The 21,884-nt window shown below is 44.7% G+C and overlaps 1 protein-coding gene across 1 annotated transcript in view; it reads right to left on the bottom strand.

Annotated features, from left to right (window-relative positions):
• Window positions 1-4,910: 4,910 nt before the first annotated feature.
• tnfsf10l (TNF superfamily member 10, like) overlaps window positions 4,911-21,884 on the bottom strand; it is a 102,891-nt gene continuing 85,917 nt past the window's right edge. The window contains exons 3-7 of the mRNA XM_083640648.1: window positions 13,174-13,210; window positions 12,502-12,612; window positions 7,502-7,659; window positions 7,287-7,397; window positions 4,911-5,139 (exon numbers count right to left, since the gene is read on the bottom strand). Of these exons, the coding sequence (XP_083496774.1) occupies window positions 4,954-5,139; window positions 7,287-7,397; window positions 7,502-7,659; window positions 12,502-12,612; window positions 13,174-13,210 (603 nt within the window). The 3' untranslated portion in view covers window positions 4,911-4,953. The remainder of the gene's footprint in view (window positions 5,140-7,286; window positions 7,398-7,501; window positions 7,660-12,501; window positions 12,613-13,173; window positions 13,211-21,884) is intronic.

Here is a 21,884-nt window from a genome sequence, read left to right as displayed (position 1 = left end):
CTCTGGCCCCGTCCACCGAGGTTCACCTCAACCAATCAGATCACCGTATTTCCGCCACTGAGAGATGTGTCTTGAACTGAAACTCCAGTGTGCCTCAAAACGCGGACTGATCGGCTGACAAAGTGACTCTGCGGTGGACAAACTCACGACCGCAGCCACGTTTTCTTTACAAGCCTTTTACGAGCGGCGAGCTGCTGGTCCTTTTCCATCCCGTGTGTGTGAAAGGCTAATGCGAAGAGTAACTGTTGCTTTTGGACAGCTTATCACCGTGCCTGCCTTGGGAACCTATCATTTAGCTCAGCACGCGGCTACACACTCTAGCTAGCAGACCCTACATGACTCCTGTGAGAGCTCCAAAGTGGAAACAGTTGGTTTCAAGGCTGATTAATGTATATAAAGTAGATCAGAGAACTTCAGTCGCTACAGTAACTGTTCCGTATCTCAAGGCCTGATAGAGCGTCTGACAATGTGTTCAGTTTGTGGTCTGGCAACTGCTACTTTAATCCTACATGGAATTAAGCCCGGGATCAAAAAGACACTTTGGGGAGGGTTTGGATTTCTGTGCAACACCAACCACACACGTACACACTCACCCTCACACACACTCTCACACTCACACACACACTAGATACAATTACAACCCGAATGAAGTATTTTACATACAAATTAAACAGCCAATATGTAATAATACCAAATTGAACTGCCAAGTTATGTAGTAATGGGCTGCGATGTTTTCATATTGTAATGAGTTTGGCCTCGGGGAGCGTTTCGCCCGACCGCTAACAAAGTGTTGGTTTCAAATGTGCGTGCGCTGCGCACACGCACACACACACACACACACCCTCGCACACACAAAACCATACACTGTGCTATCGGTGGGTTTATGTTTTCCTTTCCTAATGAGACTTGTTCCTTTGAGACCACTAGCTTGTCCGATTGATTCACTGCACAGTTGGACGTTTCAGAGCGCAGGATGTTGTAGCAGTTGCCAGACTCCGCTCACAATCATGTAAAAATTGTACGTGTATTTTTTTTTTCAAGTCCGGCTGAGCCTATTATGATTTGTATGTTTCACTGCTTCATTGTGATCTAATCATAATCTGATAATTCATTGGGAAATAACCCAGAATTTATTGCTGCATTGTTTTCGTGGACCAAGGAAGCCGAGTTGTGGACTGTGTGGAGCCATTTCTGCTTCCACAAACAACATTTCAAGAGGTTATTTAGTCTTCGGTGGGTGATGGCGTCAATCTGGAAAATAACCAAACTATTATAATACATGGGTGCAGAAAGGAGTGCAGAAATGGTTCTATTGAGAACCTTGGACTGAAAAGTTCATTGTGGAAGCAGACATGGTTCTTGAAGGCATCACTCAGAAAAACCGTCTTCGGCACCTTTATTGATGTACTTGCAACACATGATGGATCACGAATTAAAAGATTTGTGCTTTTTTAAAGGGTGAATTGTGACTGGTTGACAAAATAACAAAATGTAACTGGCTCCCTTGTATTTTACACGTATTAAATGCAGATTTTTGTAAATGGGAAGTCTCTGTGTAGTTTTAATTCGACGCGCCATTTGAGGTTGACGCAATTGCAATTGATACATTTCTTGAATCCGTGTCGATCAGATAGATCACGAACACAACTTTTCAGTTCTTGGTGTTTTGGGGCAAGCCGAGTTTGGCTGTATAATACGTGTCCGACTGGGCCACACTGAGCAGAGACACTGGAGCACAGCCCTAAACCAACATGGCTCCTCCATGTGCTGTTTCCAGTGAAGGTGACAGGCCGCTGACACCGCTAATAGATGACGGAAGAAGAACAACATCTCGACGACAGCGAGAGAGACCCGACACGTCAACACGCTTTCATTAACACAAACAGCGGGGAGTGCCAACTTCCATGACGAAGGCCCAACAGCGCGCGTGCCAATGCGTTTTAATAATAGTCCGAAAACTTTATTAAACCCCGAGGGATAACGACCGTCTCTCAATGTGAATTTTCATAGGCGTTACACACGCTACACACTCGCAGCTCAACCCAGGACAAACTCAACTCGTGCTCATTCAGTGCCATAATTTCCTCAGCTGCTCCAGGGATTTAGGTGTTATATGATGGTGTATATATATGGGATATTATCGTCGCTGCTTGACCCGTTTCAATGAACTGGTCATTGGGAGTGCGAACCGGGCAAGAGTACGACCATAAAAAAGCTGCTTATTTGAGTTGAGCCTGGCTAATAAACAGACCTGTGTGGGCATGACGTGGTGTCACCGGGCTGGAAGAGAAGAAGCCAATAAAACACAGGCAGGTGCGCGGCGCTCCACAAGGTCAAAACAAATATAGATATATAAAAATACAAGCTAAAATAGCAATCAAACACAAAATGAATTTCCCTTCGATTGTGTGCCTTGCTCAGAAAAACAAACCGTGTCTTGTTGTTGGTTTTCATAGTGGCTTTCCTGCCCTGCCCACTGTAGAGTGTCACTTTGGATACAATGTATACACAGGTATTAGTGCACCACATGGCTACAATGTATATTACACACACAGTGCACCACAGTGCCAGGAGGATGGGTTTGGCTGTGTGTGTGTGTGTGTGTGTGTGTGTATGTGTGTGTGTGTGTGTGTGTGTGTGTGTGTGTGTGTGTGTGTGTTTAACCCTTTACTCAGGAAAAACAACTTGCTAGTCGCACACCCAAACAAACCAAACCAAGGTGTGTGTGTGTGTGTGTGTGTTTGTTTGACCTCTTCCTGAATTGTCCATGTGAGCCAAGCCCTTGCCACAATGGCATGCCCATAAGTAGGCGCACACACACACACACACACACACACACACACACACACACACACACACACACACACACACACACACACTTGTGCAGCTATCTTAGTGAGGACATCCATTGACATAATGCATTCCCTGACCCTAACCTAAACCCAATTCTAACCTAACCCTTCAAACCAAGTCTCAACCTTCAAACAGTCCTTTGAAGGACTGTGTAAAAAGTGAGGACCGAACCAAATGTCCTCACTTCCCCGGTATAAAATTGGTCCTCACTAAGTTAGCCGTACACAACAAAAACACACGTGCGCGCGCATGCATGCATGCACGCACGCACGCACGCACGCACGCACACACACACACACACACACACACACACACACTCTGCATGCCTATGACTGATCACTGACAACTACCAGATGGCAGAGGGAGGCTAGACAGTGTCGATAGTGTGTGTGTGTGTGCACGTGCGCGCGTGTATGTGTATGCGTGTGTGTGTGTGTGATACGGGGAGTGATGTTGGACGGAGTCTAGATGGTGTGATGTGTGTGTGTGTGTGTCTGCATAATAGAAATAGATATGGTGTGATACGTGTGTGTGTCTGTGTGTGTACATGTGCGTGCCAGAGACAAGCTGGATGTGTAGGGGGTGAGATTGTGCTTGGCAGTGCATGGTTTCTCTCTGAATATCCCCCTTACCCCCCAAATCTTTCCTTATGTGTGTGTGTTATGTGTATATATGCGTCTCTTATGTGTGTGTCTGTGTGTGTGTGTGTGTGTGTGTCTCTTACTAAATGTGGTATGTGGTGTTTTTCTATTATTCAGAGATTGTTTGTGTGTGTGTGTGTGTGTGTGTGTGTTTGCTTAGTGAATAGTTGGGCGGAGCTAGCAGTCGTATACGTGTGCGTTCCTAATGTACAGCATATGAGCGTGTGTCCAGTTGAGCGTGTGTGTGCGTGTGCGTGCGTGTGTGTGTGTGTGCGTGTGTGTGTCATGTCCAGATCCAGGTTGATTTCTTGCCGGTTGCTTGACTGATGCGTGACAGAAGAGAATGCAGCTTCACAGGTTGGACACGGTGGAGGCGAGATGGACAGATTTACTTTTTTACAGGCGGAGGAAGAGAGGGAAATCAAAAGAAGGAGAGAGAGAGAGAGAGAGAGAGAGAGAGAGACTGGTAGAGCTGCATACCTCCCTCTGCCTCTCTCCCTCTCCCTTTATCTTCCTCTGTTTGGTTCATTCTCACAGGCGTTTACAACATCTCCTCCTCCCCACTCCACTCCTCCCTTTTCTCGGAGACTCCTTTGTTCAAAAGCGCACAGAGTTTTGTCTCTTTTATTTCCACAGTTCCATAGTTACAGTATCCAACACAGAGTGGCCATCCGTCTCCCGCAAAACGTCTTTGTGTCAAATCCACTGAACTGCGCGTAGTAGATCCTCCTCCACAATATCCTCCGAGTGGTTTGAAGTCCAGTCAAGGTCATATACATATTAATTACTATTTAAAATCACCACAGTTCATTGTCAGAATCTCATTCTCAGCCGTTCATATGTACACTTCTCTCACGATGACACACTTAATAAAAAAAAAAGGTATATTCCACATTGGTTTTTGCTTTGGTTTGATCTTTTTGAATCTATTTTGCTACCGTCCCAACCGTCCTTTCCTCACATCTACGATGTCGAGGTTTGAGTCTTTTATCGTCTCTACATTCTTCGGTCCAAATCCAGATCCAGGGGGTCCGACTGCTTCCGGCGAGATGCACCAAGATCCACGTACACGAGGGAGGAGATAAAGGTGACAGAGAGCCGCTCATCCAACACGAAAGTCTCGGGTTTGACCGATGGAAAAATTGACAAAGAAAACCTGTTATTAAAATATTTCTTTTTGTGTAAATGTGCATGTATCTCCGCTCTGTGCATCTCGCTCAGATTCACTTAAGGGAGAGTAAGCATGTTTGGTCCTCTCTTTCTCTTCCTTTCTTTCCTCTCCCAGCAAAGCCCCAGCCCTCCATCCATCCATCCATCCAAGCCAACATCTAAGATCCAAGTCATTCCCGCTCTTTTCAACGGACCTTCTCCAGTCAACGGATATTCGACGGACGCTCTCTCGTTTCTCTACCCATCTTTCTATCCATCCTTCCTCTCTATATCCGCCCATCGCTTCGTCTCAGAGGTCCAGGCGGAAGGCGCCGAAGTAGCTGGAGGAGTCGTCGGCGTTGACCATGGTGGGGGAGGAGACGGAGACGAAGAGCTCGTCCCCGGCCCTCAGCTCGAACAGGCCTCCCTGGTAGACGGAGTGCAGGGCGTACTCAGCGTCTGGAGCCCAGCACTTGGTGCCCACCCCCTTCAGGAGCTGCAGGGACAATGTAGAGAAGGATAAAGCGTTAGGCGGCGTTCACACACAACGCGCTTTTGGAGCTGCCGGCACCTTTCTGCAATTCATTCTCTATGTAAGGTAGGACGCTCTAAATGCGCTCCTCTTTCAAGGAACGCACCTGCCGTTTAAACGCCGGTGGCGTCTCGTTTCTTTGGCGGAGCGCTCTGGGCGTTTTTAAGCTGAAAAAAGTTGAACGTTTGGAGGAAAAGCGCGCTGCTCGTCTTTTCACTCATCCTACCTCTTCTCCTCGCGGAGGGGTCTTCAACCTCCGCTGCTGCCAGAATTGGCAATAATCTGGCTTTCATGTTGACAGTCAACAACATCAAACAGACAAAACCAGCTGGCTACCGTCCATGTGGTCGTTGTGTCCTAAACTTTAGTGCACGCGACTGCAGGGGAAAACAAAACGAAGCGCAAAAAAAAACGCTCCGTGCGCTGTGTTTTGTGCACAATGGAAGCGCTCTCAACATTCGCTCCAATGGGAGAGCAGCTGTAGAGCAGGGGAGGGTTTATCCCTGTTGCCTGTTTCCGTGGCGCCAGCCTCCCCTGGCTGGCCAGCGAGACTAGATGCACATTAACACATGGGACGTTCAAGCACCGCATAAGCAGAGTCTCATACTGTTGACCGGTGTTGATTAATTCAATGGTTGAGGAAGTGGTACTCTTAAAGACATGTTGTGTTAGCCTTGAGCTCCATTACTTTATTCGTTCACAAACTAGGAACGGACTGGTTTGTTTTTTTGCCTTTATTCATCGTTTGCCAGCACTGCACTCTAAGCGTAAGCACAAGCCTTATCCAGCATTCTGCTTGACACATGAACGTGTGTGGGAGTTTCCCAACACAACAGGCTTCTACTGTTGGCCACTGTTGACAGAGGGATTGATCATGGTGTACTGTAGGTCAGGATCGATTAAATAGCGCACAAACGACCGTGTGAATCTTATGTAAGTTGAGTTAGACTTTATTGTGGTAGTGTAGTGGTAGATTCCCTGCCTACCAACATGAGGGTCACAGGTTCGCGCCCCCGTGTTACCTCCGGCTTGGTCGCGTGTTCATACAGGCGCGATTGGCTGTGTCGGCGGGTGGGAAGCCGGATTGCACACTATAATTATTATACCATTGTCATCAACACTGACATCATTATTATTATATACTATAATTACACTGCTGCTATCATTATGAACTATTGCTATTATTACCATACCTCAATTATTAAATAATTATTTCTGCCACACTATTATATATACAGCTATTGCTACTATTATATTATTGCTGTTTTAAAATGCACTAACCATATTGCTGCTACCTCATATCGATTGATAGAACTACTCTCTGTAAATTATTATGATGTCTATCTACTGTGGAGCCTGGTGAATTATTGGTGAATTGTTATTTATTTTTATTTAATTTGTTACGGTATGGTTGTTGCATGAAGGGGAGTTTTGCAATTTCGTTGTATATCTTTTTATGCAATGACAAATAAACTACTACTACTACTACTACTATTGAGGGTATGTGTCATGGTGCGCTAGCGCCTCCTCTGGTCGGTCGGGGCTGGCAAGTGCGCATGTGTCGGAGGAAGCATGGTGCTAGTCTACGGCTCTCCCCAGATCGGCAGAGGGTGGAGCAGCGACAGGGGCAGCAGGGGGAAACTGGCCAAGTACAACTGGTGAGAAAATGGCGGAAATCAATTTTTTTTAAGTCATACTTTATTGTCCCTGCGGGGAAATTCATCCTCTGCATTTGACCCATCTTCTACTAGGAACCTTCCTAGAACTAGGAGCAGTGGGCAGCTGCAGTGCAGCGCCCGGGGACCAACTCCAGTGCCTTGGTCAGGGGCACTAACAGGAGTATTAACCCTAACATACAGTACATGTTTTTGATGGTGGGAGGAAACCGGAGCACCTGGAGGAAACCCACACGAACACGGGGAGAACATGCAAACGCAGAAAGGACCTGGGATGGACCGGGTTTCAAACCCGGGACCTTCTTGCTGTGAGGCAACAGTGCTAACCACTGAGCCACCGTGCCATCCTAAATACATGCCAATCACCAAGATATGTTGGAATTGCAAACCACTGCTTTACAGTATGTAGGTGAATGCATGGTGGTGAGACTCTACCTGTATGGGGCTTGGGTAGGAGGTCTTCTTGTAGACACACTGGACCAGCTGGTGGCTGACGCTGCGTTGGTCTCCCTCACTGCCCGCTGGGGACGGGTAACGGAAATACACCTTTGGGAGTAGGGGAAGGGTGAGTTAGTGACTCCCACCCATGCTGAAGAAAGCACTTACGCCACTCCAACAACAATGACATTCGACTGAGGGCTATTAGTCACCTGTGAGTACAGGTAGTACCGCCCGTCCTGGGGCACACGCAGCTTCCCATTGGACAAGGTCATGTTGTGCAGGTGAGCTCCAAAGCTCTGATTGGCCCACGAGCGGACCATGTGGCGACAGGATTGGTGGAGACCCGGCGTGGGCGGGATCGGGAACCCTGTCGGTGGGAAGGAGAGAGAAAGGAGGATGGGGAGATAGACAGACAGATAGATCATAGACAGATAGATACAGTAGATAGATAGATACAATAGATAGATAGACAGATAGATAGATAGATAGATAGATAGACAGACAGACAGACAGACAGACAGATAGATAGATAGATAGATAGATAGATAGATAGATACATAGATAGGCCTACATAGATAGATAGATAGATAGATAGATAGATAGATAGATAGATAGATACATAGATAGATAGATAGATAGATAGATAGATAGATAGATAGATAGATAGAATAGATAGACAGATAGATAGATAGATAGATAGATAGATAGATAGATAGATAGATACATAGATATTCTGACATATACAGTTTTATGACTTGTGGATCTGATAAAAAAGGGAATATAGGGACATTATTGGTTGAACAATGGGAGGGTACATCATAAACGCACCACAGCAGCAGCTGATTATGCAACACAACAGTGATGAAATATGTGACAAATGTGAAATTTGTGAAACGCTGGCAACCAAAAAACCCATTTAAATTCATCAGGACAAAGTTGGATGAAAATGTGTTGTTTTGGATTTCCTAATCAATCATTGGTCCACTATAAGTCACATGTGATTTCGGCCAAACTGACTTTTCGCTGCAGATTTGGTCCCTGCAGATATTGGATGTTGACTCAACCAAATAGCTGATCAATGGCGTCATGGGGACAATGGGGACAGTGTCTTGATCGCTTACAGAAAGGATGTTGGCTCTTTTATATCTTTACAGGCGGAGTCTTGTGTCTGTGTGTTTTGAAACCGTCCCATAACCTTACAGCCCGCTCACACAGCTAGCGCAATAGCCATCGGTGTCAATGAGGGACGCGCATGAAGGAAAGCGCCGGTGGGGCGACTTTAAGTGAGAACCATAGTCTCTCTCTCTCTCTCTCTCTCTCTCTCTCTCTCTCTGTATGTCTGTCTGTCTCTCTCTCTCTCTCTCTCTCTCTCTCTCTCTCTCTCTCTCTCTCTCTCTCTCTCTGTCTCTCTCTCTCTCTCTCTCTCTCTCTCTGTCTCTCTCTCTCTCTCTCTCTCTCTGTGTCTCTCTCTCTCTCTCTCTCTCTCTCTCTCTCTCTGTCTGTCTGTCTGTCTCTCTCTCTCTCTCTCTCTCTCTGTCTGTCTGTCTGTCTCTCTCTCTCTCTCTCTCTCTCTCTGTCTCTCTCTCTCTCTCTCTCTCTCTCTGTCTCTCTCTCTCTGTCTCTCTCTCTCTCTCTCTCTCTCTCTCTCTCTCTCTCTCTCTCTCTCTCTCTCTCTCTCTGTCTCTCTCTCTCTCTCCATGGCTTGCGTATTGTATCACAGGCAGGCAGAAAAAGGCACACACATTCCTCCTCACCCTTTGAGATGCCGTAACTGTATTTATTTACTGAGCGCTTTCCTCATCTGAGCGGACAAGTGCTGTGATATAGAACTGTAGGTGACCTCAGAAATGTCCATTAGTGCATACTTTCTGCCATCCTTTCTCACGGCAGGGGTTTCCAGTAACTAGATCCTTTCTCTCTCTCTCTCTCTCTCTCTCTCTCTCTCTCTCTCTCTCTCTCTCTCTCTCTCTCTCTCTCTCTCTCTCTCTCTCTCAATTGACTGTACCTTATCTAACCCTTGCTCCCTCTACCTGTAAATCTCCCTCTCTCCCTCCCTCCCTCCTTCATCTCTCTCGCTGTCTCTCTTTGTCTCTCTCTCTCTCTCTCTCTGTGTGTGACTGTAATTCCTTATGAGAAATCCAGGTTGAACATCCTTCTTCCCGCACGCACACACACACACACACACACACACACACACACACACACACACACACACACACACCACACACACACACACACACACATGCATACACACGCACACACACACACAGAGTGAGCGAGAGAGAGAGAGGGAGATACACACATACTTGACCCCTGACCTCTGTAAAGTGCATGGAAATACCATAAGGTCGCCTTTGCCAAATAGTTGCAGTCATAGTCAACAGCGTCTTCTTGCACGCCGCCACACGCAGATGAACGATACAAGTCTGACTAAAATGACAGGTACACAGTAAAACACACTTACTGCATTGTATCATGCCAACAGTCTTTATGTTTACCGTGTTTATATTGACAGTATATACACTATTATGTAACATGAGCTCATGAGAGAACATAGAGTATTTTTGATGGGTGTGTTTTGAATTGATGTGAAATCAGTGTGAAATCAATGCTCAATAAGATCCATTCATACGAGGCCGTTGGGAACCATTTTGATGGGAAAAGAAGAGAACACAGTTCTGAACGCACCAATGCATTTCGCAAGAGATTGATGTCGTTTGGCATAAGGTTCACTGTAGCTGTGTTTTTTGTGTAGTAGAGTTTTGAGAAATCGAGCTATAGTCTCAGGGGATTTGAGAAAAACGGTATTCCATCCCACAGTTTACGACCTACATTACTCTTTAAATCATAACCCCACAGTTCATGACCTACATTACTATTTAAAGGGATAGTTCGGTTTGTTTGAAGTGGGGTCCTATCAGCTAGTTCGATACACTAACTGAATTAGGTACAGCGTTCTGGAGGCTGGGCGCAGCGTGTAACGAGACCCGACACTCAGAGCAGCAGCCAAACCAGCCTTTTCTCTGTAAGTACGGGGGGTCAAGAACTAAAACAAAAAAATTTAGCCACCTAAAACAACGCCCGCCTAAACAAATCGCTATCTGTGTACATGCACGCTCTATTTTGACAATTTTCAGCGCTTTACTTTTCCGCTAAACAGCAGTTTCATTCGGCACTGCTTTTTCTCAGCCTCCAGAACACTGTACCTACTTCAGTTAGTGTATCGAACTAGCTGATCTTTAAATAATAATCTCCAGGTTTACGACCTACATTACTCTTTAAGTAATAATCTCCAGGTTTACGACCTACATTACTCTTTAAGTAATAGTCTCCAGGTTTAAGACCTACATTACTCTTTAAGTAATAATCTCCAGGTTTATGACCTACATTACTCTTTAAGTAATAATCTCCAGATTTACGACCTACATTACTCTTTAAGTAATAATCTCCAGGTTTATGACCTACATTACTCTTTAAGTAATAATCTCCAGGTTTACGACCTACATTACTCTTTAAGTAATAATCTCCAGGTTTACGACCTACATTACTCTTTAAGTAATAATCCCCAGGTTTACGACCTACATTACTCTTTAAGTAATAATCTCCAGGTTTAAGACCTACATTACTCTTTAAGTAATAATCTCCAGGTTTACGACCTACATTACTCTTTAAATAATAATCTCCAGGTTTACGACCTACATTACTCTTTAAGTAATAATCTCCAGGTTTACGAGCTACATTACTCTTTAAGTAATAATCTCCAGGTTTATGACCTACATTACTCTTTAAGTAATAATCTCCAGGTTTACGACCTACATTACTCTTTAAGTAATAATCTCCAGGTTTACGACCTACATTACTCTTTAAGTAATAATCTCCAGGTTTACGAGCTACATTACTCTTTAAGTAATAATCTCCAGGTTTACGACCTACATTACTCTTTAAGTAATAATCTCCAGGTTTACGACCTACATTACTCTTTAAGTAATAATCTCCAGGTTTACGACCTACATTACTCTTTAAGTAATAATCTCCAGGTTTACGACCTACATTACTCTTTAAGTAATAATCTCCAGGTTTACGAGCTACATTACTCTTTAAGTAATAATCTCCAGGTTTACGACCTACATTACTCTTTAAGTAATAATCTCCAGGTTTACGACCTACATTACTCTTTAAGTAATAATCTCCAGGTTTACGACCTACATTACTCTTTAAGTAATAATCTCCAGGTTTATGACCTACATTACTCTTTAAGTAATAATCTCCAGGTTTATGACCTACATTACTCTTTAAGTAATAATCCCCAGGTTTACGACCTACATTACTCTTTAAGTAATAATCTCCAGGTTTACGACCTACATTACTCTTTAAGTAATAATCTCCAGGTTTACGACCTACATTACTCTTTAAGTAATAATCTCCAGGTTTACGACCTACATTACTCTTTAAGTAATAATCTCCAGGTTTACGACCTACATTACTCTTTAAGTAATAATCTCCAGGTTTATGACCTACATTACTCTTTAAGTAATAATCCCCAGGTTTACGACCTACATTACTCTTTAAGTAATAATCTCCAGGTTTACGACCTACATTACTCTTAATAATCCCCAGGTTTATGACCTACATTACTCTTTAAGTAATAATCTCCAGGTTTACGACCTACATTACTCTTTAAGTAATAATCCCCAGGTTTATGACCTACATTACTCGTAATAATCCCCAGGTTTATGACCTACATTACTCTTTAAGTAATAATCTCCAGGTTTATGACCTACATTACTCTTTAAGTAATAATCTCCAGGTTTATGACCTACATTACTCCTTAAGTAATAATCTCCAGGTTTACGACCTACATTGCTCGTAATAATCCCCAGGTTTACGACCTACATTACTCTTTAAATCATAATCTGTGACTGTCATACAAATAAAACGCCTGTTTTACTGCGTTCTTGAGCTGATTTATACACATTAGACACCCAGTGAACCCAGTTAACCTTAACTTGACTTTAATATTATTATAAGTATTAATCTTTACATTCCCAGTATTCCTGTAAGCCTGACATACACCTATATACAACCGCTATCTCCATATCTGATCAGCATTCTCTCCATACTGTGCTCTCTTTTTCTCTTTTTCTCACACACACACACACACACACACACACACACACACACACACACACACACACACACACACACTCACCTTGAGAGTTGGTGTCTCGGAGGGTTAAGTGGGCTGACGGCCTCTGGGTCACCGAGGTCATGAACTTTGACCCCGAGCCATTGTTGAAAGTGCGAGGCATGGTCCTCGCCTCTGAGAAAGAGAGAGAGAGACAGACACAGAGAGAGAGAGAGAGAATGTTAAAAATGAAGCTCCTAGATGGTTCTGATATTTGAATTCTCCAACAGCCATGTCCCAAAACTATTTTTACATGGTTTCTGCTGTGTGTGTGTGTGTGTGTGTGTGTGTGTGTGTGTGTGTGTGTGTGTGTGTGTGTGTGTGTGTGTGTGTGTGTGTGTGTGTGTGTGTGTGTGAATAAATGAGAGAAAGAGTTACGCATAGTTGTGATCATTTGTGAGTAGAGATCCACTTTTTTCAGTTCCGCTCTAATTGGGATACCTGAATTTGGATATCTGCCGATACCAATACTCATTTCGACACCAGAACGGCAGCGTCCACCTTTACACTGTTTCATGTTATACGGTGGGTTTATGGTCCCGCGCTACTGTAGGAATGGAATGTGGATCGGAATGTGGATCGGTGATATGTGAATTACGTCAGTATCGGCACCCGATACCAATTTGTGTGTGTGTGTGTGTGTGTGTGTGTGTGTGTGTGTGTGTGTGTGTGTGTGTGTGTGTGTATCTTCCTCACCTATAAAGGTTTGTTTGGAGATGATGTTCTCTGTCACCTGAAAGAAAATGGAAACACGTGTGGGGGTCATCACTAGTTGTAAAAACAAAACAAAAAACAAAACAACAAAACAAGCGCGAATTCGCAATAGCTGCGTCCACATATGCACATTTCCTAAATGCAGGATGGTAGGGGCTGTGCACCCTACTCTGCCTCTGCCACCCTGCATTTCAATTTGCCCCTCTGCACCGCCCTTTTTTAGCTAATAGGCAGACACACACTTGACCTTCATGCCAAATTTCAGCTTCCTAGGTGGGAAACTGCGCCCGCTGAAGGCTGGTGAACTTTGTGTGGGCCGACCAACAGAGCGACGTCTAGAGCCGCTGGCCGCGCGCAGCTAAAAAAAGCCGCTAGTATTTCCTCCTGAGGCGACAGAGGAAGTATACAGGGTCGAACGACGCCTGCTGGTCCCATTCTACACCGCCATCATTCAGAGCACGCTCACTTCACAAACTTTCAGAAAATAGTCAAAAAGGCCTCAAGACTGGAGCTAGTGCAGCGTCCAGGACACATGCGCCACCTGCTGCCCACCCGCAGACACGGCCAATTGTGTCTGTAGGAGCGTTTGACCAAGCTGAAAGTCCAGCTGCCAGGAAGATGTGTATGTATTTATTGTTGGGAAAGGGGGGTAAATATAGATTAGTTGTTTCATTCAGAGTAGAGAGCCAAAGTGAACCTCACTTCCTGCTTCAGCATGGTACTAGAGATTTGCATCCGCCATTTATTTTCCCATAGACGTTTCGTAAAATGCTTATAAAAATAGTTTTACTTGGTCAAAGCAAGCTATTCAGCTATATTTTGAATCGGGAGAGACCATAGAACATTTCACTTGGACCAAAACAACAACAAAAAACATTGAAAAAATATTTTCTTTAAATCCACAATTTGGTGGAGGTCCAGGTGAAATGTTACGTGGTCTCTCCTGTTTCTAAATAAAGCTGAACCGTTTGGTTTGAACAAGTGAAACTATTCTTATAAGCATTTTACGAAATGTCTATGAGAAAAATAAATGGCGGATGAAAATCTCTGGTACCATGCTGAAGCAGGAAGTGACGTTCACTTTGGCTCTCTATACACTGAACTCAAATTCCTGCGTGGCAATAAACTATCTCGTGGGCTATCTTGTATCGTATCTATCTTCGCTTCTGGCGTCTCCTCCTCTCCTGTCTTCCTCCATCACGCCAGCAATAAACGTACAGCTCATCCTCCCGACAGCGCACACTCCCTCCATCAGGGCCCGTCTCTGCGTTATCTCTCCCTCCTCCGTCTCATCCCTCGCTCCCATGCAGCGCCCACCTGGCTTCCTCGCCCTCTCCTTCTTCTTTCCTTCTTCCGCATCACTCTATCCTTCTTTCTCACTCTCCATTTGTCACATCCACGGCAAAACAGATGTACAGTCAGCTAGACAAGGCCGGGTCACGGAAACACACGCACGCACGTGCACACACACGCGCGCACGCACGCACGCACACACACACGCACACACACACACACACACACACACACACACACACACACACACACACACACACACAGATGCGTTTTCTCACCAGCACAGACTGTAAATCTCACACACACATTAATACTTGAGATTCTCAGTGTTGTGAATCTCTCTACCTCCTAGTTTCTCTCTTGCTCCCATCGTTTGTGGTCTTTCCCAGTCCGTAAATCATGCTTGGACCGCCATGCAGGCGGTCTGCCCAGCCTAAGTGTTTCAAATCGCACTCTCTCTCCCCCCCCCCGTTTTCTCCCCAATTGTACTTGGCCAATCCCCCCTGCTGTCCCGGTCGTTGGTTCGCCCCCACTGCCGATCTGGGGAGAGTTGTAGACTAGCACATGCTTTCCTCCGATACATGTGCAGTCGCCAGCAGCTTCTTTTCACCTGACAGCGAGGGGTTTCAGGATAAAACACATGGATCGCGCTCGTCCCCCACAGTTCCCCGCCCCCCCCGAACAGGCACGCCCCCCCGACCGACCAGAGGAGGCGCTAGTGCAGCGACCAGGACACATACCCCCCCCCTTTTTTTTAATTAAATATTCCCCCCCCCTCCGATTTTTTATCCCATTTTTAACCCCCATTAGTGCTAACGTAATTTATTTATCCTGGTTGTTGCTCCACCCTCTGCCGATCTGGGGACAGCCGAAACTGGCTCCATGCTTCCTCCGAGACATGGGGCAGTTAGCCAGCCGCTTCTTTTCACCTGACAGAGGAAGCTTCACCGGTAGGACATAGCACGTGGGAGGTTCACGCTATTCCAACCAGTTCCCCTCCCTCTGAACAGGCGCCCTTAATGACCAGAGGAGGAACCACATTAGCAACCAGGATATTGCATGTTTTGGTGAAGGGGGTTCCTATATGAAGGTAACCCCCGGGAGGCACGGGGAGAACATGCAAACTCCACACAGAAAGGCCCTTTTGACGACCCCACCTGGGCGGTGGGCACTCGAGGACATGCGGACGGCCACGCATTCCTTCAGCGTTCACATCGTCCCAGGTGGGAATCGAACCCAGGACCTTCGAGCTGTGAGGCGACAGCGCTTACCACTGCACCACCGTACCCCCCCCCCCCAGGACACATACCCTTAATCCGGCATCTCAGCCGTAGTAGACATGGTCAATTGTGTACTATGGACACCTGACCAAGCTGGAGGTAACACGGGCGCTCGAACCCGCGACCCTCATGTTGGTAGGTAGGGAATCTACCCGGACACCCGTCTACTTTACCTTTCTATATGGAACTCAGTTTCCCTGGTGGCCTCGACCAACCTGTGAACCGAAACGTCTTAGGTTTAATCCCACATTGGTAGCCATGCGGCTTGTTGGAAGTGCCGTTGAGCAAGGCACCGAACCCCTCTACTGGTGTCGTGTATCTCTCTGAATAAGCGGCTCAAACTCCTCAAATGTAATTATGCTTCGTTTCTCCATCATTTTTAATGGTCATAGAGCTGCAACCATGGTGTTTTCCTTGGCAACGGTCCTCGTTCTCCATCTCTGAACACTCAAGCGAACGAGCAAATTGGACATGATGGTTACGCGGGTTGGCGTGTGTGTGTGCGTGTGTTTGTGTGTGCATGTGCATGCGTGTGTGTGTGTGTGCGTGTGTGTGTGTGTGTGTAAGCGGGGGGCCCCCCACTTGTGTATACTCTATATACTCTAAGGGGAACACTATACAGTGAAGTGAGTGTTGACCCAGGCGAGCTAGCTTGTCTCGCTATAGGCCTAGCGTGCCAGGCTAGGCCTCAGGTTCCTAAAAGCAGAAAATTACCGGCGCGCGCGCACACAGACACACACACACACACACACACACACACACACACACACACACACACACACAAACACACACACACTTAAAAAAAAGAGAGAAAATTGCCAACAGATTGTCCGCCCCGCATGTGGCTGTAATTGAACAAGAAAAGTCCAAAATGCGAGGGGATTGTGGAGAGGCGAGCTTGTGTCGGCGCGGCTGGACTCCGGCTCAGCGTGTTCCCAATATTACGAGTTCACGTGCCGTCTGTGTTTTAGGCCTGAAAGCACACTGGGGAATCGGCTGCATGACAGGAGAAAAAGAGAGTGAAATCCACTTCAGGAATTAGAGGCGAGTAATTCACATCAGGCGGCGCATTCTGAGTGGCCCCTGGCCAGAATACCACTGTCATTTAGACTTACGACCCAGTGACTTCTGGTTTACAACTTCGACAGGCATTTTACAACACGCGCCGTGTGTAAGTGCCTTCTTTAACGTCTGCTCGGTTTAAAAAAAAAAAAAAAAGCTCACGGGTGTCAAAAGCTAGCTTGAAATGAGCTGCTGTCGCGGCTAACAGAGACCACTCCCAATATATAAAGACGTGGATGTGACGGTAAAGAATTTCAGGGCGATTTTTCTTCCTGGATGAGACGGACATCTCTTTCTGTGACATCTCTTTCTGTGTTTCGGGTGGAGGAGACTGACATCTCTTTCTGTGACAGCTCTTTCTGTGTTTCGGGTGGAGGAGACTGACATCTCTTTCTGTGACATCTCTTTCTGTGTTTCGGGTGGAGGAGAAATGAATGAAGATCTGTCTCTCTTTAAAGATTGTTCAACCATGTTATTATTATTATTATTATTATTATTATTATTATTATTACTGTAATTGTTATTGTTGGACCATATTGACCATATTGTTGGTTATTTAACCAGTCTTGTAGTGTAAACTCCCCAGTCTTTCATAATCTGTTAAGATTTTCAAAGTCTTCTAGTGTATCACAGGCATTAGGAGACATTTGTCTTAGTAGTGGGCAGTCGTTAGCACACACTTGGCCTGACGCGTGATTTTTAACCCCACATAGGATAAGCAATAACCACGCCCTGTGGCGCCGGGATTGGCCAGGAGCATTGAAGCTCGGGACTAAAAGCACCTGGGGTTTTTCATCTTTTAAAATAAAGATGTTTAAAAACCTATTGCTTGCTACATTTTCAGTGCTGTACCTTTTCTCTGGGTAAGAATTGAGCTTGAAATTAACGATATGATACATTATATTATATGAGCTATGAACGTGAACACAACACCGTTTATATTATTGCATGTTTTTGTAGATTGTGTACATTGTGTAGATTTACAATTATTATGCTTATTATTATTATTACTATGCTAAGGAAGGTAGATGACCAGAATTCATTTCAATGTCCGCTCTCAATGTCCGCTCTCGAAATCGCTGTCCGTGCGATTTCAGTTGGTTCATGAAATCGCTGGGCTGCGTGCCCTCCAGTGTTGCTCCTGGCCAATCCCGGCGCCACAGGGCGTGGTTATTGCTTGTCCTATGTGGGGTTAGAAATCACGCTGGCCTGACAGGGAGCTTCTGCTAAATTTGCATTTAAGGGAAGCTAGGGGTGTTTTCTTTACTGCCCGGGTCTCTTTGGTCACAGCCTGTAATTATCATGCTGAACCTTTGATTGAAAGGTCAATTACCTCTAACACGCGCTGCCCCCTACAGGTCACAGCCTGGCTCAGTGGTCAGCTAACGGTTAACCTTTGAATTGTGAAATTCCGTCCACCAAAAATGAATTATTCATACCATGTAGCACCATACAAAATCAGTGACCCATGATTTGATGCAACTCCAGTCTGAGTCCCATGTCTAACTTCAACCTGTGGATTGTGTGAAGGCTCTATGGGAGGAGGGTTTGGGGGGGAGGAGATCTCTGAGGAACTTTGGGGGGGATCGTCTTCAAACGACACCTCATCTGTTTGTGTCAGACGCGTGGGTTTGATTCAATGTCAAGTTGTTCAGCGTCCTCCCTGGACCAACGTTTTCAAACTTCATGACAATATTGACCCCGCTTGTGAACGATGGCATCAAACACCTGCAAACCATGTGTATATTTTTGAGTGGTGTACCTCTCTGTGTAACTACTGGACTCAGTGGCGCTGGAAATACTTTTAGGTAGGGGGTGCTGTAAGGAAGGAAGGAAATTTTGAAGTTTTTTTGGACTTTTAGACATATTTAGAGGAATATTCAATTTTAAATGAACATTAGGATTATACTGTTATATGTCATTATTCAGTATCTTCTCCTTTTCTCACTCACTTTCATGTAAGCACCTGCTGTCCCTTTAGTCGTTTTACACTACAACAGACAGCAACACAGGCATAAACACTGAACGTATTATTATTATTATTATGGAAAACCAGATTATGATGAAAATCAAACACTTTTGAAGAGAGAGCGTATGAAATAATATTAGAGCTGGGAAGCACACACTGTTTTTTAATGCATTTTGTAAACATAAGACAGCCAAATCCAACAATTTCGAAAATCCCATCTCTTGCCACCAGGGGGTGCTGCAGCACCCTCAGCACCCACCTTCCAGCTCCCTTGACTGGACTGCGGTTTTCCTTACTCTGACAGAGATAACTGGGACACCTAACTGTATCAAATCTAATGTCTAATAGCCTACTAATGAGATGTAAATCACCAAAACCTCCTCCTCACACTCTGTGCTTCAAAGACATTTTCAATCATTTACAGCTTGAAAACGTTTTTATGTACTTTGAAAGGCTCAATTACGTTAAAAAGATGTGGGGACCTTTCTTTGCCTAAGCAGAGGAAATTAACTTCCCAGTTATCGCCAAATGAGATCCCTTTTTATCTTATTTATTTATTTATTTATTTGGCTGTTTGTTTGGTTGTTTATTTATTCTTATATTCTGACCTAATGGGTGAGGTTATTATGTTTACTGTACATGTGAAATATGGCCGCCAACCTGACTGTGTTGTGTTTTCCTTGTAGTTACTATGCAGTGTATGCTGTTGTTTTTCTAGGTACTGTAACATGACACAAGTGCTTTAACATTAGTGACAATTTGTGTATACAAAAGAAATCAATAAACAAAGTTCCAAATTAAAACAAACACCTCAACAACAATAAAGACATTACGATCGCAAGGGCGCTGTTTGTGCGTGAATGTGACTAACTGCTCCCCCAGGCTGTTACTGTAAATGCATTTGCTCTTATTTACAGCTTAAATAAGGTTTAGAAGTTTGTTTTCATAGCGTGTCCATGTTAAAGTCCTGACAAACCAGCGTAATGCATCATATGACAGAAGAATTACAGTAAACCACACATGATTTACCGAGGCTTACTCGACTGTTTTCACAGATCTGAGACTTGTGCGTGTTTCAGGTGTGTTTTTAGAGGGCACCACGCTACACAGCTCATTGGATACCCCATGTCGTGTGTGTGTGTGTGTGTGTGTGTGTGTGTGTGTGTGTGTGTGTGTGTGTGTGCGTGCCTGTGTGTGTGTGTGTGTGTGTGTGTGTGTGCGCGCGCGTGTGTGTGTGCGCGCGTGTGCGTGCGCGTGTACTGGCAATAGTCTACTGTGTGTCCTGCACTGTCCCTTGTTGAAATAGGTAAATATTGGACATAAAATGACTACCAAACAAAGCTTTTATTGGTTTTATTCTTATTTTAATGTGTCTTTCCATATGTTTCATGTTAGCAATGGCCTTTGGATAAACAGTGAACATAAGTGAAATGGCATGTAGTCAAGGTTTATGCTTGGTTTTAGCCTGCCTAGGAGCCAGATGGGTGTATTTACCACACAGGGTAACACAATGGATACCAGAGGGTTTTGACAATAGCTGGAAATAATTGAAAAAGTACATTTCTACTTTTTCAGTGATCGATATCTTCTGTGACTGTTAAGTTAACATGTCAGAGCTGAAGGAGCTTCAGTTTCCCTGCATAAAAGTGGAACTATTCTTCCTGTTTCTGAGACTCCTGTTTCAGAAGCTTTGATCTCATGATGATGGCTTTTTTCATTGTGTCTCCTTTTATGTTGCTGTGATTTATGTACAGAAGTTTTTATGTTGCTGCATGGGAGCTGTAGTTTTATGTACAGAGGTTTTTATGTTGCTGCATGGGAGCTGTAGTTTTATGTGCAGGGGTTTTTATGTTGGTCTCGATGACGGAATAAAAACCCTGAAAGGACATTCATAGCGTGCTGGCATTCCTTGTTTTTTAGCTATAGTTTTATGTACAGGGATTTTTATGTTGCTGCTGCTGCATGGGAGCTGTAGTTTTATGTGCAGGGGGTTTTATGTTGCTGCATGGGAGCTGTAGTTTTATGTGCAGGGATTTTTATGTTGCTGCTGCATGGGAGCTGTAGTTTTATGTGCAGGGATTTTTATGCTGCTGCTGCATGGGAGCTGTAGTTTTATGTGCAGGGATTTTTATGTTGCTGCTGCATGGGAGCTGTAGTTTTATGTACAGGGATTGTTATGCTGCTGCTGCATGGGAGCTGTAGTTTTATGTACAGGGATTGTTATGTTGCTGCTGCATGGGAGCTGTAGTTTGATGTGCAGGGGTTTTTATGTTGCTGCTGCATGGGAGCTGTAGTTTTATGTACAGGGGTTTTTATGTTGCTGCTGCATGGGAGCTGTAGTTTTATGTACAGGGATTTTTATGCTGCTGCTGCATGGGAGCTGTAGATTTATGTACAGGGATTTTTATGCTGCTGCTGCATGGGAGCTGTAGTTTTATGTACAGGGGTTTTTATGTTGCTGCTGCATGGGAGCTGTAGTTTTATGTGCAGGGGTTTTTATGTTGCTGCTGCATGGGAGCTGTAGTTTTATGTACAGGGGTTTTTATGTTGCTGCTGCATGGGATCTGTAGTTTTATGTACAGGGGTTTTTATGTTGCTGCTGCATGGGAGCTGTAGTTTTATGTGCAGGGGTTTTTATGTTGCTGCTGCATGGGAGCTGTAGTTTTATGTACAGGGGTTTTTATGTTGCTGCTGCATGGGAGCTGTAGTTTTATGTACAGGGGTTTTTATGTTGCTGCTGCATGGGAGCTGTAGTTTTATGTACAGGGATTTTTATGCTGCTGCTGCATGGGAGCTGTAGATTTATGTACAGGGATTTTTATGCTGCTGCTGCATGGGAGCTGTAGATTTATGTGCAGGGATTTTTATTTTGCTGCTGCATGGGAGCTGTAGTTTTATGTGCAGGGATTTTTATGTTGTTGCTGCATGGGAGCTGTAGTTTTATGTGCAGGGGTTTTTATGTTGCTGCTGCATGGGAGCTGTAGTTTTATGTACAGGGATGTTTATGTTGCTGCTGCTGCATGGGAGCTGTAGTTTTATGTACAGGGATTTTTATGTTGTTGCTGCATGGGAGCTGTAGTTTTATGTGC

Source organism: Poromitra crassiceps (genome assembly GCF_964638095.1).
Source record: "Poromitra crassiceps genome assembly, chromosome: 7".
NCBI lineage: Eukaryota > Metazoa > Chordata > Actinopteri > Beryciformes > Melamphaidae > Poromitra > Poromitra crassiceps.
The sequence above is the reverse complement of the archived record's forward strand: the minus strand, read 5'-3'. Positions and strand labels throughout refer to the sequence as shown.